We start from the raw sequence: 19695 nt of genomic DNA, 5'->3' as shown, positions 1-19695 counted from the left end.
TGGCATAGCAGGACAGATTGCTGTTTTTCTGTGCAGGGTCACAAAGAAGTTCCAGAGTGGCTGCCCTGACAGTCAGAGCCATGTCACAGTGAGAATGAGCAATATCCATGTTTCATCCCACCCTCAGCAAATGTAAACTGGGCCATGTGCTCACTGTCCCACCATCTCCAGCTTTATCTCCCAAGGGCAAAAGCACCACATCGTCTGCCCAGTGCTGTGTCAGAGACTGATAGCTGGACAAGAACTGCTGAAAACTCAGCTCTAGCAGGACAAAGACACTGTCAGTCAACTAGGTTTCTAGTCAGAAAAAGCCATTAGCAAGAAAGGATCTTATACAGATCAAACTTCACACTCTCCCCCTTTCTTCTCATTCAAGGAACAGAAGTGAAATATTATCCTGACATAAGCATTTTGCACTCAAAACTGGTGCCTACTTTTTCTATACAGCCTCCTAAGGCTACCCAGAATTTTGGGAAGGGCAATCCCAGGTGCCGAACACATTTTGCAGCCTTAATTCTAGAGCAGAACAATTTGACAGGACAGAAATCCAGTGTGTATGCACGAGGAACAGCAGAAAGGCAGACAAGAGTGTGTAACAATCTATGCTTTTTCTGTGAGCTATTATCCTGTCACCTAGAGAGCAGCTTCTGGAAATACCCATATTGCAATTTTACTCTGATTATGTGCATATTAACAGCAGGAATCAATACAAAAAGCCCTAAAGGTAATGAAGTTCAAGATTTAGCACCTTAACAATGGTACCACTTTTTAAAGCACTTGCTTGAGGAACACTAGAGTGAAGGAAGCAACAGCTGGAAAAGGCTTTAACACAATGACCTTCTCCCAAATGATTTTTCTCACAGGGATTCCATGAAGTCCATTTTTGTTTCAATCACAGCTGTTAGGGCAATGTCAGCAGCACTGAAAGAGCATCCTGTCATCACAGGGCAACTGGGTTTGTTTGCAAACGATTTTATGGGAGTGCCCAGCCAGGGCACAGAGAGCACAATGTACCAGTCAGGCATTTTTGAAGAGGACACAGTGAAAGGATGAAGGGCAGAGAGGGGATTGTGGTGGAGGCAGAAGTTCAATAACACAGGCCCTCTGCTGAGACACTAATTCAAGTAATACAAAGCTCCTGGGAGTTTTGCTCCTCTGTTTACATTTCCCAGCCTCAACAACCAAGCTGCTCCTCTCTCTGACCCCTGCGGTGGTTATCAGGCCAGACTAAGTTAACACACTGAATTTATGTAAGCACATACAGATACCACATCATGGTATCTCCTCACCAGCAGTCTACCACACCTTTGGTTTCTGTCCTACCCAGCCATTTCCTGTGATCACTTACTCACTTCAGTGCAGAGGGACTGAATGCAGCCGCACCAGTACTGCAGCATACCTGGCAGGGAATGGAGGCTCTGCAGCACTGCTCTAACACAGAGGAGAGAGGGGACACCGATTTCCATTCCTGCAGCCTCATCAAACTTTTCTACTCTGAGCACATTACATAATTCCAAAAAGGTTGGACAAAAGCAAGGTTGCTGCATGAAGAAATACAGAAGGAAAGGGGAAAAAAAAAATGAGAAAGGTCAAATCACACAAAGACAACTAAGCAAAAGCCCAAGAGAATTAACTAATCAGTCCCTGAAATATACTGTATGAAAAGTCTCATCCAGCCAGAACTGGCTGAGAGTCAGGCATTCATCTAAACCAACACCTGGATCCTGAGAGCAGCCACAGCCAGTAATAGAAGGCAGACCATTGCCCTGAAGGCAACAGAAACCTCAGCTGTCTAGGTCCACCTCCACAGAAACCAGACTTCTAATTTTATACAATCAGAACTTGGACTATACCCAGAGGCTAAAATGAAGGGGGAGATCATAAAAGACTTTTTAGAACCAAGTCTTTTTCTAAGTGTGAAGTTTTTGATTAATTCCTCTACATCTGGAAGCAGAGGAGCTTATTTCTAGAGCCTGATATCAGCTGGAAGGATATGTGTCTCTCATCCCAAAAGGTCAGATTTCTTAAACTCCCAAAACAAAGACTTGCTCTAAGCAATATCATGTGCATCCAGATCCAAGATACAAGAACTAATGCTGTTTCTCATTTTCTTGAGCTCTACGCCCAAGTTTATTAAGGATGTCTGAATCATTAGAGACAAGAGCAATTTAAACTTTCATGTGAAAGCTGAAATATACTGCTTGGTTATGGTTCTTGGTTTATCTTGGGATAAACTGAAAAGAATCCAAAGTACAACAATTAACTGAGAGGGGATGATTACATACAGGTAGATGGGGAGAGCTATCTGAAGTATATGGCATGATGTAGCGTCACTGGTGATGGCATGAAGGTGAATCTATCATGCCTTGAGGAAGATTAATTACTTAGGGGTAGAATTACTGACCACAAATAAGAAAGTGAATATTTAAATATCAGGAAAAGCTTAGTCTTGTAAAGGAAAGTGATCAAAGCCATTTTATGGAGCACCTAACAAATACCAGACAAGCCAGTGGAATTAGTCATCATTTTCATCGAATGATGAAGCTGCCTTTGAACCCCACAGCCAAGAGCTGATCCATACCATTCTTCCAGAGTTAGCAGCAATCCTGCCTGTGGTCAGCAATTCCAGGTAGGGTGTGTGCCTGCACTGAAGACCTAAACTGAACTGAATTTCAGCAGAAAGAAAAAAATCAACTTAAAAGTGCCAAGTTCTCACACACCATTGAAGGGAGGTATTCCCCAACTCCATGCTGCTTCCCAGCAATAGCTTACTCATTCTATAAACCTGATGAGAAAAAATCATCAATGCCTTTTACAAGGCTAACCCCAAAGACTAAATCAATTTATTTTATTAACCAGAAGTTATGCTCAACAAAGAGCACACACTGCAGGTTAAATTCAGAGAGTCCCATGGGAGGCAGTTTCCAAGCAGCCAAGAGCAGCCTTCACGTGCAGTTCAGCTTTGGTCTGTCCTTTCTCTATCCTGCCAGCAGCATTCCCCAGCTGGAGATCAGTCACGCTGACACACTGCAGCCAGGACCTGCCTTTGATGCTGCCCACACCAGAATGGCTTGTGCTCAGCCAGGACTGCAGGCAGTGGCAGCACAACAGACTGAGGAGCTACAAGGAGGGCACACGGTGACACTTTTACTGCTTACTACAGTAAGAGGCACTGAAACAATAGTTACACACCCATCCCCAGCCCCCACCGAACAAAACTAACATCAGATAGAGACTTTTGGCAAAGGATGAAATCTAGGAATTTTTTAAGATCATGTTACATGCTTTGACTATAAGCTCAGCTGAGGCCAACTAACATGCCTGCATGATTTAAGTCACCCTGCTCTGGGTTTTGAGGATTAGTAATTTGAAGTTTGCAGATGCATTATATATCTGCCCAAGAGAAAAAGTGCTGTCTCACTTTATATGACAATAATTCTGCTTGCAATGTTCCCTGCTCTCTTAAGGTTTTAACCAATTTAGTGGGGGAAGCCTAGACAAGAGCAATCAAAAGACACATGCTGCAAACACAAGATCCCAACATTTTCATAGGCTACAACTTTGTGACTGTATATCTGATCCAAAGTTGGCACACTTCACTTGAATTTAAACAAAAGTAACACACTGAGAAATCACTATCAGGTGGCCATTGCATTAGGGGACAGAAAAAGTCTAAAAAATCTCAGTTTTCTAAACTCAAGAGATTTCCAAGTTAGCACTGGAAACCCTGCATACAGCAACCACAATGTGAGTGCAGGATTGACACCAGAGGAAAAACCTACCTCTAAGCAGAAACCAGGTAATACTGATTTAATTTCTTCTAATCTATATAAAGCAAACAAGTGCATTTATTACAAACAAGATAACTTGTTTAAGCAGCAAGGCAAACTGATCTGTCTTTCAATCGGTGGCAATCACAGTGTGCTTTCTTTGCCCTTTACCCACAGAAAACCAACTTGTTTCCTATTTCTGAAACGTTCCTGCTGCCAATAACTATGTAATTTGCAACACAGATCTAGCTCTGGGCCCAAGAGCTGGGAGGAAATGGGCTGATGTGGACTTGACCTCTCATGATGGCAATGACATAAGACATTACGAAATCAAAATTCCCAGAAAAGACTCAATTACCAACAAACTTGCATCAGCTCCTCTCTCACAGCAAGACAGAAAAGCAGTTCTTTTCTACAGTTTTATACTTGTTCTATCTCTTCTCTGACTGTGAGGGGTCCTCCTCATTCTGAGGTACATCAGCACTGTGTTATTAGCACAGGCACACACCGACACAGAAGGATGACACACAATTTCCCCACTTTTTGCATGCATCGTTTACGCTGTACTGCACCTGATTCATCAACCTTGAGCAACAGGAAAAGTATACTGGGGGCAAAATACTGGCAGATATACTGTTCTGGACCTGTTGAACCTTCTTACTTCCCTTAATCCCCAAAAGGAGGCATTCCTGTCTCTCACTCTCCAGCTCTTTGTTATTGCTACAATGATTGCCACATTCCAGAATGAATTTTTTTTTTTTTTTTTTTTTTTGCATCTCTGCATAAATTTGTAACTTAATGGCTTCAGGGCAGGAAGTCTTCATTTTGCAGCAAAAGAAGAAAGCACTGGTATGTACAGACAGCTTGCAGAACAGCAAATTTACTGGTCTCAAACACACCATGGGCCTTCTACTACCTAACAAAAGGCAGAGAGTGACTTTGACCACGACACTTACTGGAAGAGTCAAATTTCAACCAAGAAATCAGAAGGATGCTTCAATCTTCCATCACAGATTTTCTCTGTGTTGACAGCAAAACCTCTCCTAGTTTTCAGCCAGTACAAATCTTACATATGCAAGGAAAAGTTTCCTTCAGTCTGCATTCACTTGACTGAGGTTTGCAAAGCATCATCCTTCTTCGTGCAGGGTCATTTGACTGGAAGTGCTTATCAACGTGGCTAGCAAAAGAAAACTTAATTTTGATGAAAACAGCATACTTCTTAGTCTTCATCTTGCCATCAAAACAGAAGACCAGCTGATCCTACCACAGGCACACTCAGGCTCTAAAATGTCAAATGCCAGTCAGTTATCTACAACATGCATTGTTTCCCACAGACACACATTCCCAGGTCTCATGGCATGAAACCAAGCACAAGAGTTCCAGACACACCCCAGCATCTCAGCAATGCAAAGAAAAACATGTAAAACTTTCGATCAGCTGAACCATAGGTGGTGTTAGTTTGGGGAAAGGACTAACATCACTACCACAGTTCTGCAATTCACATGAAAAAGCATGGCTGCTCTTACTGCTACTTCATAATTCAAGAGCATTCACAAATAATTAACAACAAAAGAAAAAAATCCACGTCTGTTCACTGAGACCTGACAAATTTTGATTCCCATCTCAGAACACCTATTGCCTAAAGGGGAAATGTCACAGCCATCTTCCAGCAAAGAAATAAATCCAGCCTCCTGCACCACTGCTGCCCGCCCCCCCCCCATCCCTACTACATGAATTCAACACTCGCTTGTGCTTTAGCTTTTTCTTTGTTTAATTTTGATTTCCTCCACTTTCCCGGCTAACCAGAGCGCTGCAGCTGTTCCAGCCTCTCGGGAGAAAAGTCAAGCAAGGCGGCAGCCCTTGCAAACAGACACACACACACACACTGCTCAGCAACACTCGCACCTGGCAATGTCAGGGTGGTCGTGGTTACTTCTCCCTGACCTTCAAGTTCCCAAACTGTTCCCACAAACCACAGAGAGGTTTGCACCTGGCAAGACCCCATCCACAGCCCCAAACCACACACCTCTGCCCCACCTGACTCGAAGATGACATCCCATGGGAACACAGGGGGCTTCTGACCCCACCACCTTCAACCTCTGCTGAGCAAACTCTGGCCACACACGGCTGCTTCCAACCTGCCATGACAATCCAGCCTTCCCTGGCACGGGAACACCCGAAAAATTAAAATTTGGGCCTAGAGCTAGCCGGACAAACCCCCTACACCTTTTTCCTTGTCTTTCTGGTTTTCTGCATGCCTTCTCATCTGAATCCCCCGGGTGGGAGTGAATGGCAACACGTTTTTCTCCCAGCTCTGGGAATGCCCCGAGTCGCCTCGATAGAAGTTCCACGGGGGTGTGTGGAGAACGGGGAAGTTCGCTGTTGGAGCCGTGACCCAGAGGATCCCAACTACCCAAACCCCAACCCACGGCCCCGGGCGGGCACTGGCACCGGGATAAACGCCGGGCAGTGACACTAAGGCAGCGCCGGGGCTGCTCCCCTGCATGGCGGGGTCAAGGGGCAGCGCTGACCCGCACCTAGCAAGCACAGCGAATACATACATAAATGTACTTGTATGAATACACATACGAGAAGATGACGGCGCCCGTCCCGCAAAGGCTGAGCGCTGGCAGGCACTCACCGCTCAGGTAGTTGGTCCACTTGTACAGGACCCCCTCCATGCCGGCCGGCCCCCGGCCCCATGCAGCGCGGCCGCCCCCCGGCGGGGTCACGCCGCCCGCCGCCGCCCGCGCTCCGCCGCGCCGCCGCCACACAGCGCCATCGCGGGGGGGCGCGCGCCCCGCCCGGCCCGCGCCGCGCCCGCCCCCCGCCGCCGCCGCCACGCTCCCAGCGCAGGGAGCGCCGCAGCCGGGCAGCCACGGCACGGCCCCGCGGCGCTACGGCAGCGCAACCCGCGCTGTGAATCGCGGCCCGCGTGACCGGCCGGAGTGAGAGGCGGGCGCGGGGGGCAGGCGCGGAATGCCCAGAGCAGGTGGCCTCCCGCAGCCAATCGGAACGCGCCCTCGCTGCGGCCGCCGCCCAATCAACGGCCGGCAGCGGCCGGCTCTATTGTGCGCGCGCTCCGCGGGGCTGCCCCGCTCGCCGGCGCTCCCGGAGTGCTCGGCCTGCCCACCCCCCTCGGCTGTTCGGGCCTGCCGATTGGATGGGCGGCGAGACGGACGGGGGCCCGCCCCAATGGGCGACAGGTCCTCCTGAGCTCGCCTTGCGGAGAGCCAATCAGCGAGCGCGACGCCGGTGCCGGGCCGTCGGGAGCCGGGGCTGGCAGCGGTGCGCGCCGCTGCCACGTCGGACGGAGCGGCCGGGCTCGGGGCGCGGGATGGCGGCGCGGTGAGAGCGGCGAGGCGGCGGCGATGGCGGCGGGGCTGCTGCTGCTCGGCTCTGCCCTGCTGTGCGCGGCGCTGGGCTGCGCGGGCGCGGCGCTGATCCCCCCAGCGCCCGACGTGAAGGTAGAGGTGCTGCACAAGCCTTTCCTCTGCCACCGGAGGACCAAGTGGGGGGACTTGATGCTCGTTCACTACGAGGGCTTCTTGGAGAGGGACGGATCTATGTTTCACTCGACGTAAGTGAGCGGCGCGTCTTCTCCGGGCGAGCTGCTGGCTGAGCTTGCGTGGGGAAATATATATATATATATATATATATATATATATATATATATGTGTGTGTATGTATGTATATGTGTGTGTGTGTGTGTGTATCTATAGATGTGTGTGTATATATATATATGTGTGTGTCTGTGTGTGGATATATATATATATATGTATATGTGTATATATGTATATATATCTATAGAATGCCTACAGCTGGACGTGACCTTAAAGATTCCTTGACCCTTCACTAGATCAAGTTGCTCAGAGCAGCCCCTCCCGAGGCGCCTTTGAACGCTGCCCAGGTTGCTCAGAGCCCCATCCAGCCTGGCCTTGAACACCCCCAGGAATGGGCTGTCAACAGCTTCCCTGGGCAGCCTGTTCCAGTGGCTTACCACCCTCACAGTAAGAACTTCTTTCGAATATCTAATCTGAGCCTGCTCTCACTTTAAAGTCATCATCCCTTGTCCTGTCACTACACAACCTTTTAAAAATTGTCTCTCTCCATCTTTCTTGTAGGCTCCCTTGAGGTACTGGAAAGGTACAATTAGGTCACCCTGGAGCTTTCTCTTTACCAGGCTGAACAATCCCAGTTCTTTCAGCCTTTCCTCATAGAAGAGGTGCTGCTCCATCCCTCCAACAATATATATATATATATATGTACACATTTATTTATTTTAATATAGGTCATGCTTTCGTAAATCCAGGCCTCTCACAGGGCTCCACAATCCATCTGCGAATAGCTCTGAGAGGAGCATTTTGTCAGGGGGGAAGTGGTTTTTTGTTTGGTTGGGTTTTTTTACTCCTCCCTCCCCAAATGCCCAAAATCGATGCATGAATGCCTTATTTGTTTTGGGATAAAAGAGCTTAAATAACACTACATAAACTTGTCATTGGGGTCCCTCTCACTGCTACCTGTTCTCAGCAAGTTTGGGGTGAAGCAGTGTCTCACAGTGCTGTACAAAATGAACACCAGCAGTAAGGCCACTCTCTTTTCCCAAGGTTATAAAATAAATCTTACTTAGCGTTTGTTTTCTGGTCAGTCTGTAGGAAGTAGAGCCATGTGGCATTTCTTAAAAGATGGGGATGTTATGCATGAAGCACCTCTCCTGTGTGGAAAGGCTGAGAGAACTGGCACTGTTCAGCCTGGAAAAGAAGAGGCTTTGAGGTGACCTAACTGTGGCTTTGCACTACCTGAAGAAAGATGGAGAGAGACTTTTTGCAAGGGCCTGTAGTGACAAAACAAGGGGGGCGGGGGACGGCTTCAAACTTAGAGCAGGTTTAAATCAGGTTATTAGAAAGAAGTTTTTTCTCTGAGGATGGTGAGACACTGGAACAGGCTGCCCAGGGAAGTTGCTGACAACCCCGTTCCTGGAGGTGTTCAAGGCCAGCTTGGATGGGGCCATGAGAACCTGGTCTAGTTGAAGGTGTGCTCATGGCACAGGGGGTTGGAACTGGATGATCTTTAAGGTCCCTTCCAGTCAAACCATTCTATGATTCTGTGATTTAGGTGCAGGTTTTGGTATGCGATCTCAGCGGTTTCATAGGTCTTGTGCTACGCATAAATTTCTCTTTGGTTTCTAAAGCAAGCTGTTAGTTAAAAAATAAAACAAAGTTACATGTGTCCTTCCACTAGCGGCAGCACAATGACAGCTTTTCATTATTCTTTACCTGCCCCCGACCAGACAAGTCAACATACCAGAGCCACAGAAATGCAAATAGGAGGAAGAGCCAGAAATTCGAGGGAGTCTGCTAAGAGCCTGCAACGACTTGCTAATGCTGGATGTCCTGTAAAACATCAACGGAGTGTTAATAGTGGGAGACAGCAAAATATTCAAGTCTCTGCAGGCTACCTGAAGGCTACTTTTGTATATGAAAAAAAAGAAAAGAAAGAAGACAGTTTTGCATGTTTGTGCTCTTGCAGACGATTCAACTAAAATCTCACTAATTTTCTCTTGTAGTTAACCTGCCTCTTTAAAAGGACTTCTAGTGACACACTAAAGTTTTTGCTGCTGACTAACTTCTGTAAGTGTTCTGTTTTCTTCTTAAACACCTCTCCTGCATGACTAGTAAATAGAGCTTTCAAATTTCTTGTCTGTTAGTAGAGTGAAAGTAGTCCGAGTTGTACCATCTGGTTAAATCAGAAAAAGGTCCTGTGTCCCAAGTCTAAAGTTGAATGTTTTGCAAGCAGTTGTTTCTGTATTTTCTAGACTGTTATGTAGTTGCTTTGTTGGGTTTTTTTATTTTCCCCAGTGGCTTCTTTTGAAAGAGATGAGGCTGATGCTTCTGAGCATGTTAAAATGTATATTGCTATGATGACCATGCTGGTCTGTGATTTGCTGTTTACAATGGCTTTGACTGTAAATTTTTAAGAAAATGCCTTTTCTAGTCCAATCAGTTTCCAAGTGGAAGTAGGTGGTCAGGGAAATGGAGATCTGGGTTGGTTAGTGTGGTCATAAATACACAAGGTAAATGTTTTTTATTTCTTTCCACTTCCCAAAGAACCTTGTCATGCAAAGCATAAGTTTTAAAGACTTTGAAAGTGTAGGCCTTTCATTTAGGAGGTGTCAAGGCGCTGAGTGGTGCTGTGTTTTTAACTCTAGATCTACATTATGAGCATATTCCATCAGCCCTCTCTGGAACTTGGTGTTTAAAAATGAAGTCTTTTATTCCTTTCTTTTCCAGTCACAAGCACAACAATGGTCAACCTATGTGGTTTACACTTGGCATAAGGGAAGCTCTCAAAGGCTGGGACAGAGGGTTGAAGGACATGTGTGTGGGAGAGAAACGGAAGCTGACCATTCCACCAGCCCTTGCTTATGGAAAAGAAGGGAAAGGTAAAACATGTGAAGCACTCCCCTTGCTCTAATTGTTTCTAACCTCTGTATTTTACTGTTATTCTTGGCCTAAGAGGTTAGCAAGCTTTCAAGCTTTCCAGGTTGATTCTGTTGAAGAAGAAAAATTGAGGGAGTCAAGTGCTCTTTCTCATAAATTTGTTTCCTGCAGTAATATCCTTCAAGTGGCTGTGTTGTAAATGCAGGGGAAAAAACCCAGAAACTGATGGTAGCTGCTGTGCTGTATGTTCTGAGTGTCTTTTCTGTTAGTGCTGTGCTCAGCAGAAGCACAGCAGAAGCTCAGTGCCCTGCTTTTTCTTTTTGTTTTTTAGTTTGTTTTTTTTTCTCCCTTCTTTTACAGTCAAGTGGAGGTGGTTGCTTAGGTAACACTTGGCTTTTTGGCTGTTGGATCTGGTTTTGTGGTAATACTTCATGAATGTGCATTTGCAAGACTCATTCCTGCTTTCAGGTTTCTTTTAGAGCCCTAAGAAACTCCCTGTACTGCTGCCCAGCCAGTTCTTAGATGATACAGTAAGAAGTCACTGTTTATTTCTCCATAAAGGGACATTAATGCTTTCCCTCTTACAGCTATTTTCAGTTTGGGCAGTGGTCCCTGTTATCCACAGTAAGATGTGCATGGGCAGTCATGTTGTCACCTACTGAGAATGCACTGATTGCTGTGCAGACAGATATAAACATCTCAACATCTCTGCTACTGAGACTGTTGGGGGCTTTTCCTTTCAAATATTTCCAGATTCCTTTAACAGGAGGGCCAGATTTGGAATATGCAGTTAAGCAAGTGACAGCTTGAATGGTTCTACTTCTGCTTTATGGGATTTGTTTTAGTTAACTTTTTTTAGCAGTTATTATGAATATTTACGTCATGACAAGAGTTGCAACAAATGACCTACGGTAATGGAAGGTTCCAAAGCAGGAAGGATAAATGTCTAGGAGCATACAGTCCATCCTGCTGCTGTTCTCTCCCATCACTATGAGACTGTTTTGGGAATGAGGACTGTTTGCATGTCTGTGTCTTCTGGCGAGTAGGGCTGCACACAGGCTTAGGGCTCCATATTACCTCATGCCAGGTACTATTCATACCTACAGCACACTTCATACTCTTCTTTATTAAATGTACCCGTTCAACACACATTTTTCTAGAAGCCCTGGTTTATGGTTCAAGATACAGTATTAGAAGTAATCATGTTTCTAGTAGAGAACAGGAACTTTGTGGTTGTCATTCAGTCTTTAGGCAGAGCTCAGCTGTAAATTTTTTCACAAAAAGATGTGAAATGCTGCAGTGCTCATGTAGTCATCACAGGCCTAATTGTTTGATTAATATGTAAAGCACTGTAGTTGTTCTTCAAAGACTTGCAAGCCTCACCTCTGTGTTTAGTGCAAGAAGGTTAAACAGCTAAACACTGCTAACTGCTGTAAGAAATTACTTGCTTTAGGAAGACTGAAGTATTTGAGCATAATTATGTTGCTGTTTTCAAGTGATACCCTTGAAGATGAAATTATTTCATTTTCTTCATACTTTCCTTCAAATGCACATAATTTCACTAGCCTCCCACCTTGGTTGCTTTCTGACTCATCATTTGAGTCAGATGCCTTTTTCTGTAACACTCAAAAAATTACCTGTGTTTCAAACTCTAAACAGGGCACCGTGCCCTGTATTTCCAGAAAATTCTGCACATTTTTTCATCCAGAAATCTTCAAGCCTGTTTGTTGCTGCAGCTCAGGGTGTATTTAACACCATAGCTCCAAAATGGTAGATGTGGATTATTTTTCCCTGTCTTCTCAAGGCACAGAAATAATTTTTGGGGTGCTGCTGTCCAATATAGGGATATATTTGGTGCTGTTTAACCTGTCTCTGTATAAAGGAGCAAAGTGATGTGCTAAAAGGTCTTTGACAGTAGCTTCGGCCATCAGCATGAGGGCATATCACATCTCTGTCAAAGCCAGTGCCTGCTGATGAACTGATATCCTTGAGGTGTGGTGGCTGGGGAGTGCTCTGTGGCACTGTTAGGAAGTTAGCAGTCTCTTCACCTAGATCAAAAATGATATTGTGGTAACACAGGCCTTGTGATCAGGTTTGGGTACTTGGTTTCTGCTGTGTGTTTGGAAACAGCTCGGTGCTTTGTGCCCTGAGTCCAGAGACTGCTGTGGGAGACCAACATCATCCCTGGCCTTTTTCTGCAAAAGAGCTTTTCCAGTGGCAGGACAGCAGATACAAGGCTGGCAGTACAGAGGAATTTGGGGACTGTTGGGATATCCAGTGTACTAAATTCTCCCTTCCTGCTGCCCTGTAATTAGTCTTGGCTGTAGCCTGTCTGACTGTACAGTCTCCTTTACTGTTTTCCAGTTTATCTGGCTCTGGCCATGAAAGAAAAAAGATTCAAGATCATTGTTTGATAAACTTGTGATGGTAATTGCTGAATAAGAGCTTGCATTAACACCTACTACTCCACAAGGAAACAGTTGCATCTAAAGTTGCATTTGTGCTGTAGGGGCTGCTCAGAGTTCAGGCTACAGGCTGACACAGTTGTGTCATCACTGTTTGAGATACTTGTCCTTGCTAGTTCAAACTGCAGGAGGCTTTGAAATGACTGGGCTTGCTGGAACATTGCTCTGATGCATGTGGCTATTGTATGGCATTGAATATATAGTTGGTTTTAACTTTTCTCCATTTTGGGCAGGAAAAATTCCACCTGAGAGCACATTGATTTTCAACATTGACCTTCTAGAAATTAGAAATGGACCAAGGTCTCATGAGTCATTCCAAGAGATGGATCTTAATGATGATTGGAAACTATCCAAGCAAGAGGTGAGTGGGTTATCCTTCTCTTGTGAGCAAATTTAACAGGATGGGAGAGTGGAAAAGAATGCACACTGGAAAGAGAGTGGAAAATCTATGCTACACTGCTCTGACCCTTGTATCCTAGTGAAAATTCTGGACTGGAGGTTCAAAAGGAGCCTTGGTAAGCTGAGGATAGACATGTGACTCATGTGCTGCATGCTTGTGGAAGACTTGGATAAAGTAAAGCATCTTAGAAATAAAACCAGACTTCAGGGCTTTTTGGATTTAATTGCTGATTTATTAATAAACTGGGATTTCTTCTGCTGTAGGGCAATCCTATTTCATTGTGAAGGACATGTATTCAGCATTATTCACCATCTGTTTGCCTCTCATTTTCAAACTTCTGCTTTTTCAGCAAAAGTGATCCATGAGAATCTAGTGTAAACCACTGAGTTCTTTTTGATTTGGGTCTGGCACCAGTTTACCAGACTCAGAAGGCTAATTAATAATATGTATGTATCAGAAAGTCTGGGTGTGTAATGTCTGCATATTAGGAATGTAAGCATTAGCCCTAACAAATCCCAGAGACTGAAGTGACTAAAACAGACCTGAAATGTGGCCCATGGTTCTTATACAAGTGGTATCTGTTTAATAGATCAATATGTTGGTATTAAAATTTTTGTAGAAGGCTCTGTGATTCAGAACACTTGGGATCTCCATAGTAAAACCTTAAAAACTTATTAAAAGCAATCTGATGTTGTTGAAAACACTGCTTGCCATTACTATCTAGCTTAATGTAAGTGTTCCAGTGTTTAAAACCTACCTTGAGTTTAAAATTCTTAAAAAATCCTTGCATCTTTAAAAATTTTGAGATATCTAGAAATCTTTTAATGTATTTCCCATTGGGGCAGCAAACACTGAGATTGTGGAGTATATATCTGGAGTGGCTGTTTACATGTACTGGGTTATCAGGGTGCTAGAATGTGGGAAAGCTGTCTCTGACCAATTGGTAGCTAATAACTTCTGCCCAGCTATTTTTACTTTACTGTATAGACATCAGAAGACATGCTGTCCTGACTCATTTTTTGAGTCAGATACCATAAAGGTATGGCAACAGCTTTGCTAGTTTTACTGTCACTTGTATCACTAAAGACCCTTCATTCAAAGAGACTGCAGAATCAGTTAGACAAGTATTATGCTGTTATCTAATGCCACCATCCTGAGCATAGCATCCCTCTGTTATGCTGCAGAAATCAACTCTTTCATAAGTCTGACAATGTTCACTCTCACCTTTGTCTAACAGGTGAAAATTTACTTGAAGAAAGAATTTGAAAAGCATGGAGCAGTGGTAAATGACACCCAGCATGATGCTTTGGTTGAAGACATATTTGATAAAGAGGATGAAGACAGTGACGGGTTTATATCTGCAAGGGAATTCACGTACAAGCATGATGAGCTGTAGAAAGAAAAGAGTGGCATAATTTTTTTGGACACAAATAGCAGTGACTTAGACTGTCTGGTTCTCCTGTCATCTTAATTCTGTGCTTTGGAATTGACAATTGCTGTTGGCAGAGAAACACTTTGTTTATATAAAAGAGAATTTCTGTTCGTTATGTACAAATGTTTTAAACTGTTTTAAAGTGTGAAAATGTTCCTCCTCTTACACAGCGAAGACTTGCACATCAGTGTTTTAAAGTTTTGTATTAAATTATTTTTCAGAAATGAAACAAACTTTCCATGTATCATTCATTATGAAAATCAAAATCCAGTTCAGTGACTTTCTGTGATTTGTTTGCGTGCCAAGATCACTTTCAGCAGCTACCTTACATATTACTTGTAGTCTGTGGCCTAATTTCTTGACCTTCCTTCTTGAGTGTCACTGCTTAAAAAGCAGTTTGCTGACCTTGGGTTTTTTTCCTGCAGATTTTCAAAAGATGTAGTACAAGGCATCAGCATCTCTCTATATGGCTGAGAAACTGATACAAAGCTGAATGAGAAAAATGACTATCATGTGCTGATTTGCCCTTCTAAAGGGAGAATGTTACCACCCACGCCAATAATTGTCTGCATTTTTCATTAAATTTTGTGAACAAAGCAGGAGTTAAATGTCAGACTTTCACTTCTACTGCCAGCAACATTCTAGGAAACATCTGTAATTTGGAAAGCAGCAAGTTGTGCTGCAGTGCAGAGGTGGTGTCCTTTAAATGTACAGACACATTTGTTTTGAAACTCAGACTTGGCATTCATCAGAAGAGCTCATACCTTTCTCTCACAGCTTGAGGGGGATCTTGAGCAGAATGTTACAAGTCTGAAGTTTTTTCAGAAGAGAGCATACTGACAGGAAGATCAGTATGGTCTGAAGAACAGTTTCCATGGACTTGTCTGCAGCTGTGTAAGTAGCAGAACTTGTTTCATTGTCCCTTTGCAGCATTTTTCACAAGTAGCACACAAGCGATACGAATTTTCAATTAAAAAGTGAATTTTTAGGAAAAAAAGAGGTGTTAAGGTAAGTGCTATGGTGCTGTGTCTTTATAGAGGTGGAGATCATTAGGATTTCAAACACAAAATTGGAGTTGAAAGATCTTTCTGGAGAAGAGATATTTTACAATTGTCCATGGTTTCTTAAATGAGAGGGCAAGGTATCTCAGGGACAGAATTTATCCTGACATCACTAACATATGGGTCTATGAACACAGCATTGTACTTGGAAATCATTGCCCAAAGCCATGTAAGGATGCACAACAAATCCAGTTGTGTGAAAGTGAGATTGCTGCATTGCACTAACCCCTAACTACCTGCAGACTGCATTCCAGGCTCTCGGTGCTGTAGGTGTGTTAGATGTTTCCCTGCCACCTAGTGTTGCAGCTGAGGACTAGAGGACTGCTTCCTTGAACAGCTCAGCTGCAGAGGGGTGTGCAGAGAGGCCTGTCAATAGTGACAATTGAGGGGAGAAGAAAAGTTGTGAGGGTATGCAGTGCGGGGCTGCTCTGTTTTGGTTTTCTTCCAGCATCTTAGATTTTGTGGGTAATGTTCTAAGCGACAGGAATTGCAATCATGTATTTTGTTTTCAGTAACCTTAGGTCTTTTTCCTCAGTGATGCCATGTGCTTTTCTTGACATAAAATTTTTACTTCTAATGCTGTGAGTTTCAGTAAAATAGTGAAGGAAAATGCTTCCCTTCTGTTTTAGGCTCATTTCCTGCCTTTATTCTTTTATTGTGAAGAAATCATGAATAGTCACTACCTATTTAGCGGTTCTTACTGCTCATGGTTCTGTCTGTTGATATTTTTTTCTCATCACTTACAAAAAATCAAGCTTGCCTGACTTCAGTTTGCCCAAGGGTAGTTGCATGTTCTGTGCTGGCTGTCTTGATTTCCCCTACAGTCACCAGAGCATTGGGCACCTGGGGCAGCTCACTGCATGTGTGTTTATCTTGTGTTGAGACAGCTGCCTTACCAAATAGAGTCCTTCTCTGTTGACTCTGTGGGGAACCTAGACAGTTACAGCCTAGGCCAAGGGAGGATAACAGGATATGAAGTTGATCTTTATGCCAGTCTTGCCTAGATGTGGGGACTGGCAGGTACTCAACCAACTGAAGGGGAAATACTGTGTGTGTGTGTGCTGCTGGGAAGAGCAGAACTGAGGCTTGCATTGGGTCTGAGAGGGCTTTAGATCATTGTTTGCAGTGTTTAGCACATTCTCAAAACATCTGGCTGGGGAATGAAAGCATAAAAGCATGGAATAGAATTTGCCCATGTTACTGACCTAATTCATTAAAGGTTAAGATTAAATAATGGAGTGCCAATATGTGACTCCAGTAAGGGCCAGTTGTTTCTTTTGTATTAAATGGGAGTTTATAGTCAGTGACTGCTGTGAAATGTACATAGGCATAATCTTCTGCTTGGATTTTTAAAGCATTTCATAAAAATAACTTTCAGTGAACATACAGTTATTTGTTAATGCCAGCAGAGTGTTAAAGCTGCAAGACCAAGATGCCTTATTTGGTGTTGTGTTTAGGTTTATGCCAAATGAAGAGTATGGTTTTTCTTAGTAATTTGTTTGAGAGCTGTGTTAAATTCTGAAGTTGATCTGAAAATGTTTTTTTTTAAGTGCAGATTCAGCAGCAGATTTGAGAAGTCACTTCAACTTGATTATTATTTGCTACCATTAAGTCCTCCTGTGAAGATGAAAGGCTTTCTTAGGTAGAAATAGCACTGCCTGTTTTAACCTCAATTGCATTTGCTTGTTAATCCACAGAACAAACTGCTGCAGTGCCAGCAGGAGCCAGCCAGCAACCTGCAGGACACCAGAGGCAGGCAGCTCCCTGTCCTCTGAAGTGGGGAGGAATATTGGAACTTCAGTGGCACTCAGGAACATTTTGGTGGCTTGTGTATGAAGTGTGAGGTGTATTCCCCCTGAAGAAACAAACCCTCACTGCATATCTGTAAAACATGGCACTTGAAATGGGGAGAGGGTTCAAAACAGACCACTTTCCTTCTGCATCCTATAGCCTTCTTCAAACATTTCTTGTTGGTTTGTGGTTATTTTGGAAAATATATGGTGATGTTTTTTAGAACTGCAGCCTGTCATTCAAAGCCAGTACCTAACAATTACAGTGGGAGTTGCTGCCTTCTGTAGGTACAGAAGCAGCCTTCAGAGCACATTTTATTTGAAAATTCTTGATAAGCAATGCAGTGACACAAGAAAGCTTTTGGCAAAGCTTCAGGAATGGTGCTTTAGTCTGAAATGTTTTTTAAAGTTTTCTTTTTTGAGATAAACTGACAAGGCAAACAGAATGAATCACTTTATTTGATCTTAAATCTTTTCAGTAACTTATGTCATAGAATTATAGAATCATTTATATTGGAAAAGACCCTTAAGATCATCCAATCCAACTGTTAACCCAGCACTGCCAAGTCCAGCACTCAGTCATGTCTGAGTGCCCCAGCTAAATGTCCTTTGAATACCTGCAGGTGTTTCAGTGGTTCCTCCACCATATTCCTGGGTCACCTCTCCTAATGCTTTACAACCCTTTACATGAAGAAATTTTTCCTAAAATCCAAATTAAACCTCCCCTGGTACAACTTGAGGATGTTTCCTTTTGTCCTGTGCCTTGTTACTTGGGAGAAAAGCCCTACCCTCACCTTGCTCATAACCTCTTGTCAGGCAGCTGTAGAGAGTGAAAAGGTTTGCCCCCCTCTGCCTCCTTTCCTCTGGGCTAAACACTCCCAACTCCCTCAGCCTCTCCCTGTCAGACTTGTGCTCCAGACCCTTGAGCAGCTTCATCCCCTTTTCTGGATGCACTCCAGCACTTCAGTGTCTTCTCAAGAGAGGCTGAAAACTGGACACAGGGTTTGAGCTGCAGCCTCACCAGTGCCGAGTGCATGGGGACAATCACTGCCCTGGTCCTGCTGGCCACACTACTGCTGATACAGGCCAGGATGCCATGGGCCTTCTTGGCCACCAGGGCACACATTGGCTCATGTTCAGCTGCTGTAAACCAGCATCCCCAGGTCCTTTTCCTCCAGGCAGCTTTCCAGCCACTCTGCCCCAGCCTGTAGCACTGTCTGGGGATGATGTGACCCAGCACTTGGGGGTTGAACCTCATTCAGTTGGACTCAGCCCATTGATCCAGCCTGTCCAGATCCCTCTGTAGAGCATGTCCTTGTGGTGCCAGGAACATCCCAAGCATAGAGTGTGTTTTGGTATTATGGTGAGTATGATATGTTAGAGCAGTCATAAAGTTGCAGTGTTAAGTACATATTGAACAAATTGCTGCCAGAATTTCTTCTTCGTGATATCTTGAATGATAGTGATACATAGTTGGTTTCCTGAGTACTTGTATGTAAAAAATAGGTTGTGCAGGTCAACCCTTAAATTACCTTTGTTGTAGGTGTTCCCCACATCCCACCCTTTATGCTGTTAGATACAAGGTGTTCTATCCCTTGATCCAGAAATCTAGTTTCAGATGCAGGTGAGCACCACCAGGATTGGGAAGGCTCACTGCTTTGAGGCATTCTGAGAAAAGACACAAAGCAGGGAAAATGTCAGAGAGAGTGGGATTATGTAGAGGGATGTGAGAAATGCAAAAAGATTTTCTTTCCTGGGTCCTTTGGCATCTGGTTAGTTGGAAGAAAGAGCACTGGCAGCCACTGTTGTAGGGACTGCAAGTAATAAGGCTAGTTCCTGTTTTGACTTTGATTAGAGCTGCTTTGGACAGTTCCTATATGGAATTTAAGGCAAAATTTAAATTCATACTTCCAAGGCTTGTTAAAGAGTTTTCAGAATGGTATGTTGAGTTTACTTCTTGAAAATACATTGGCCTCATCATAGAGTTTTTGCAAAAACCCCCAAAACACAGACTGAAACACACTACCCAAACCCCTTAATTTGTCTTCAATGCTGAATTGTTTTTGATAACAGGAAATAGATCAAAACTGCTTATATTTGTATAATCCTGGATAATTTTAGCTTCTCTTGAAAGTTAATCGTAATGCTTACATTCTGTGTCCTAGTTTTCTCCTGGTTCATAGGAAAAACAACTCTCTGACAAAATAAAGATCTTTCTTTAGCTATACTGCTTCTGTTTTCATGCCTGTGCTTGATTATGTCAACAGTTTCACACAAGAAATATAATTGACAATCTTAGTGGGAGGCTGTATAGGGACAAGAACTTGGTTATCATCT

General features: G+C 44.0%; 2 protein-coding genes across 3 annotated transcripts in view; one reads left to right on the top strand and one right to left on the bottom strand.

Moving 5' to 3' along the window:
• PLEKHA8 (pleckstrin homology domain containing A8) overlaps positions 1-6479 on the bottom strand; it is a 31168-nt gene extending 24689 nt beyond the window's left edge. Inside the window, exon 1 of the mRNA XM_036406830.2 lies at positions 6412-6479. Within this exon, the coding sequence (XP_036262723.1) occupies positions 6412-6451 (40 nt within the window). The 5' untranslated portion in view covers positions 6452-6479. The remainder of the gene's footprint in view (positions 1-6411) is intronic.
• A 562-nt stretch (positions 6480-7041) lies between these two features.
• FKBP14 (FKBP prolyl isomerase 14) lies at positions 7042-19585 on the top strand. 2 transcript variants are annotated; one of them, XR_008508688.1, is made up of 5 exons: positions 7042-7350; positions 10061-10212; positions 12909-13036; positions 14313-15401; positions 17266-19585. XR_008508688.1 is itself a non-coding variant. In XM_036407044.2 (4 exons), exons 1-4 carry the CDS (start codon positions 7142-7144, stop codon positions 14469-14471), a joined length of 648 nt encoding a protein of 215 aa, XP_036262937.1. In that variant the 5' UTR covers positions 7042-7141; the 3' UTR covers positions 14472-19585. The 2 variants fall into 2 exon arrangements, 1 of the variants encoding a protein (XP_036262937.1); XM_036407044.2 differs by having other exon boundaries at positions 14313-19585.
• Positions 19586-19695: the final 110 nt, after the last annotated feature.

The sequence above is a fragment of the Molothrus ater genome, chromosome 1 (assembly GCF_012460135.2).
Source record: "Molothrus ater isolate BHLD 08-10-18 breed brown headed cowbird chromosome 1, BPBGC_Mater_1.1, whole genome shotgun sequence".
Classification (NCBI taxonomy): Eukaryota; Metazoa; Chordata; class Aves; order Passeriformes; family Icteridae; genus Molothrus; species Molothrus ater.
Note: the sequence above shows the minus strand (reverse complement) of the source record. Positions and strands in the feature narration are given on the sequence as shown.

Bases quoted from the DNA above. Each gene is read 5' to 3' on its own strand.
- FKBP14 (XM_036407044.2), top strand. From the start codon at position 7,142: ATGGCGGCGGGGCTGCTGCTGCTCGGCTCTGCCCTGCTGTGCGCGGCG. The intron at 10,213-12,908 runs GTAAAACATGTG...CATTTTGGGCAG, and splicing joins TTATGGAAAAGAAGGGAAAG to GAAAAATTCCACCTGAGAGC. The intron at 13,037-14,312 runs GTGAGTGGGTTA...TTTGTCTAACAG, and splicing joins GGAAACTATCCAAGCAAGAG to GTGAAAATTTACTTGAAGAA.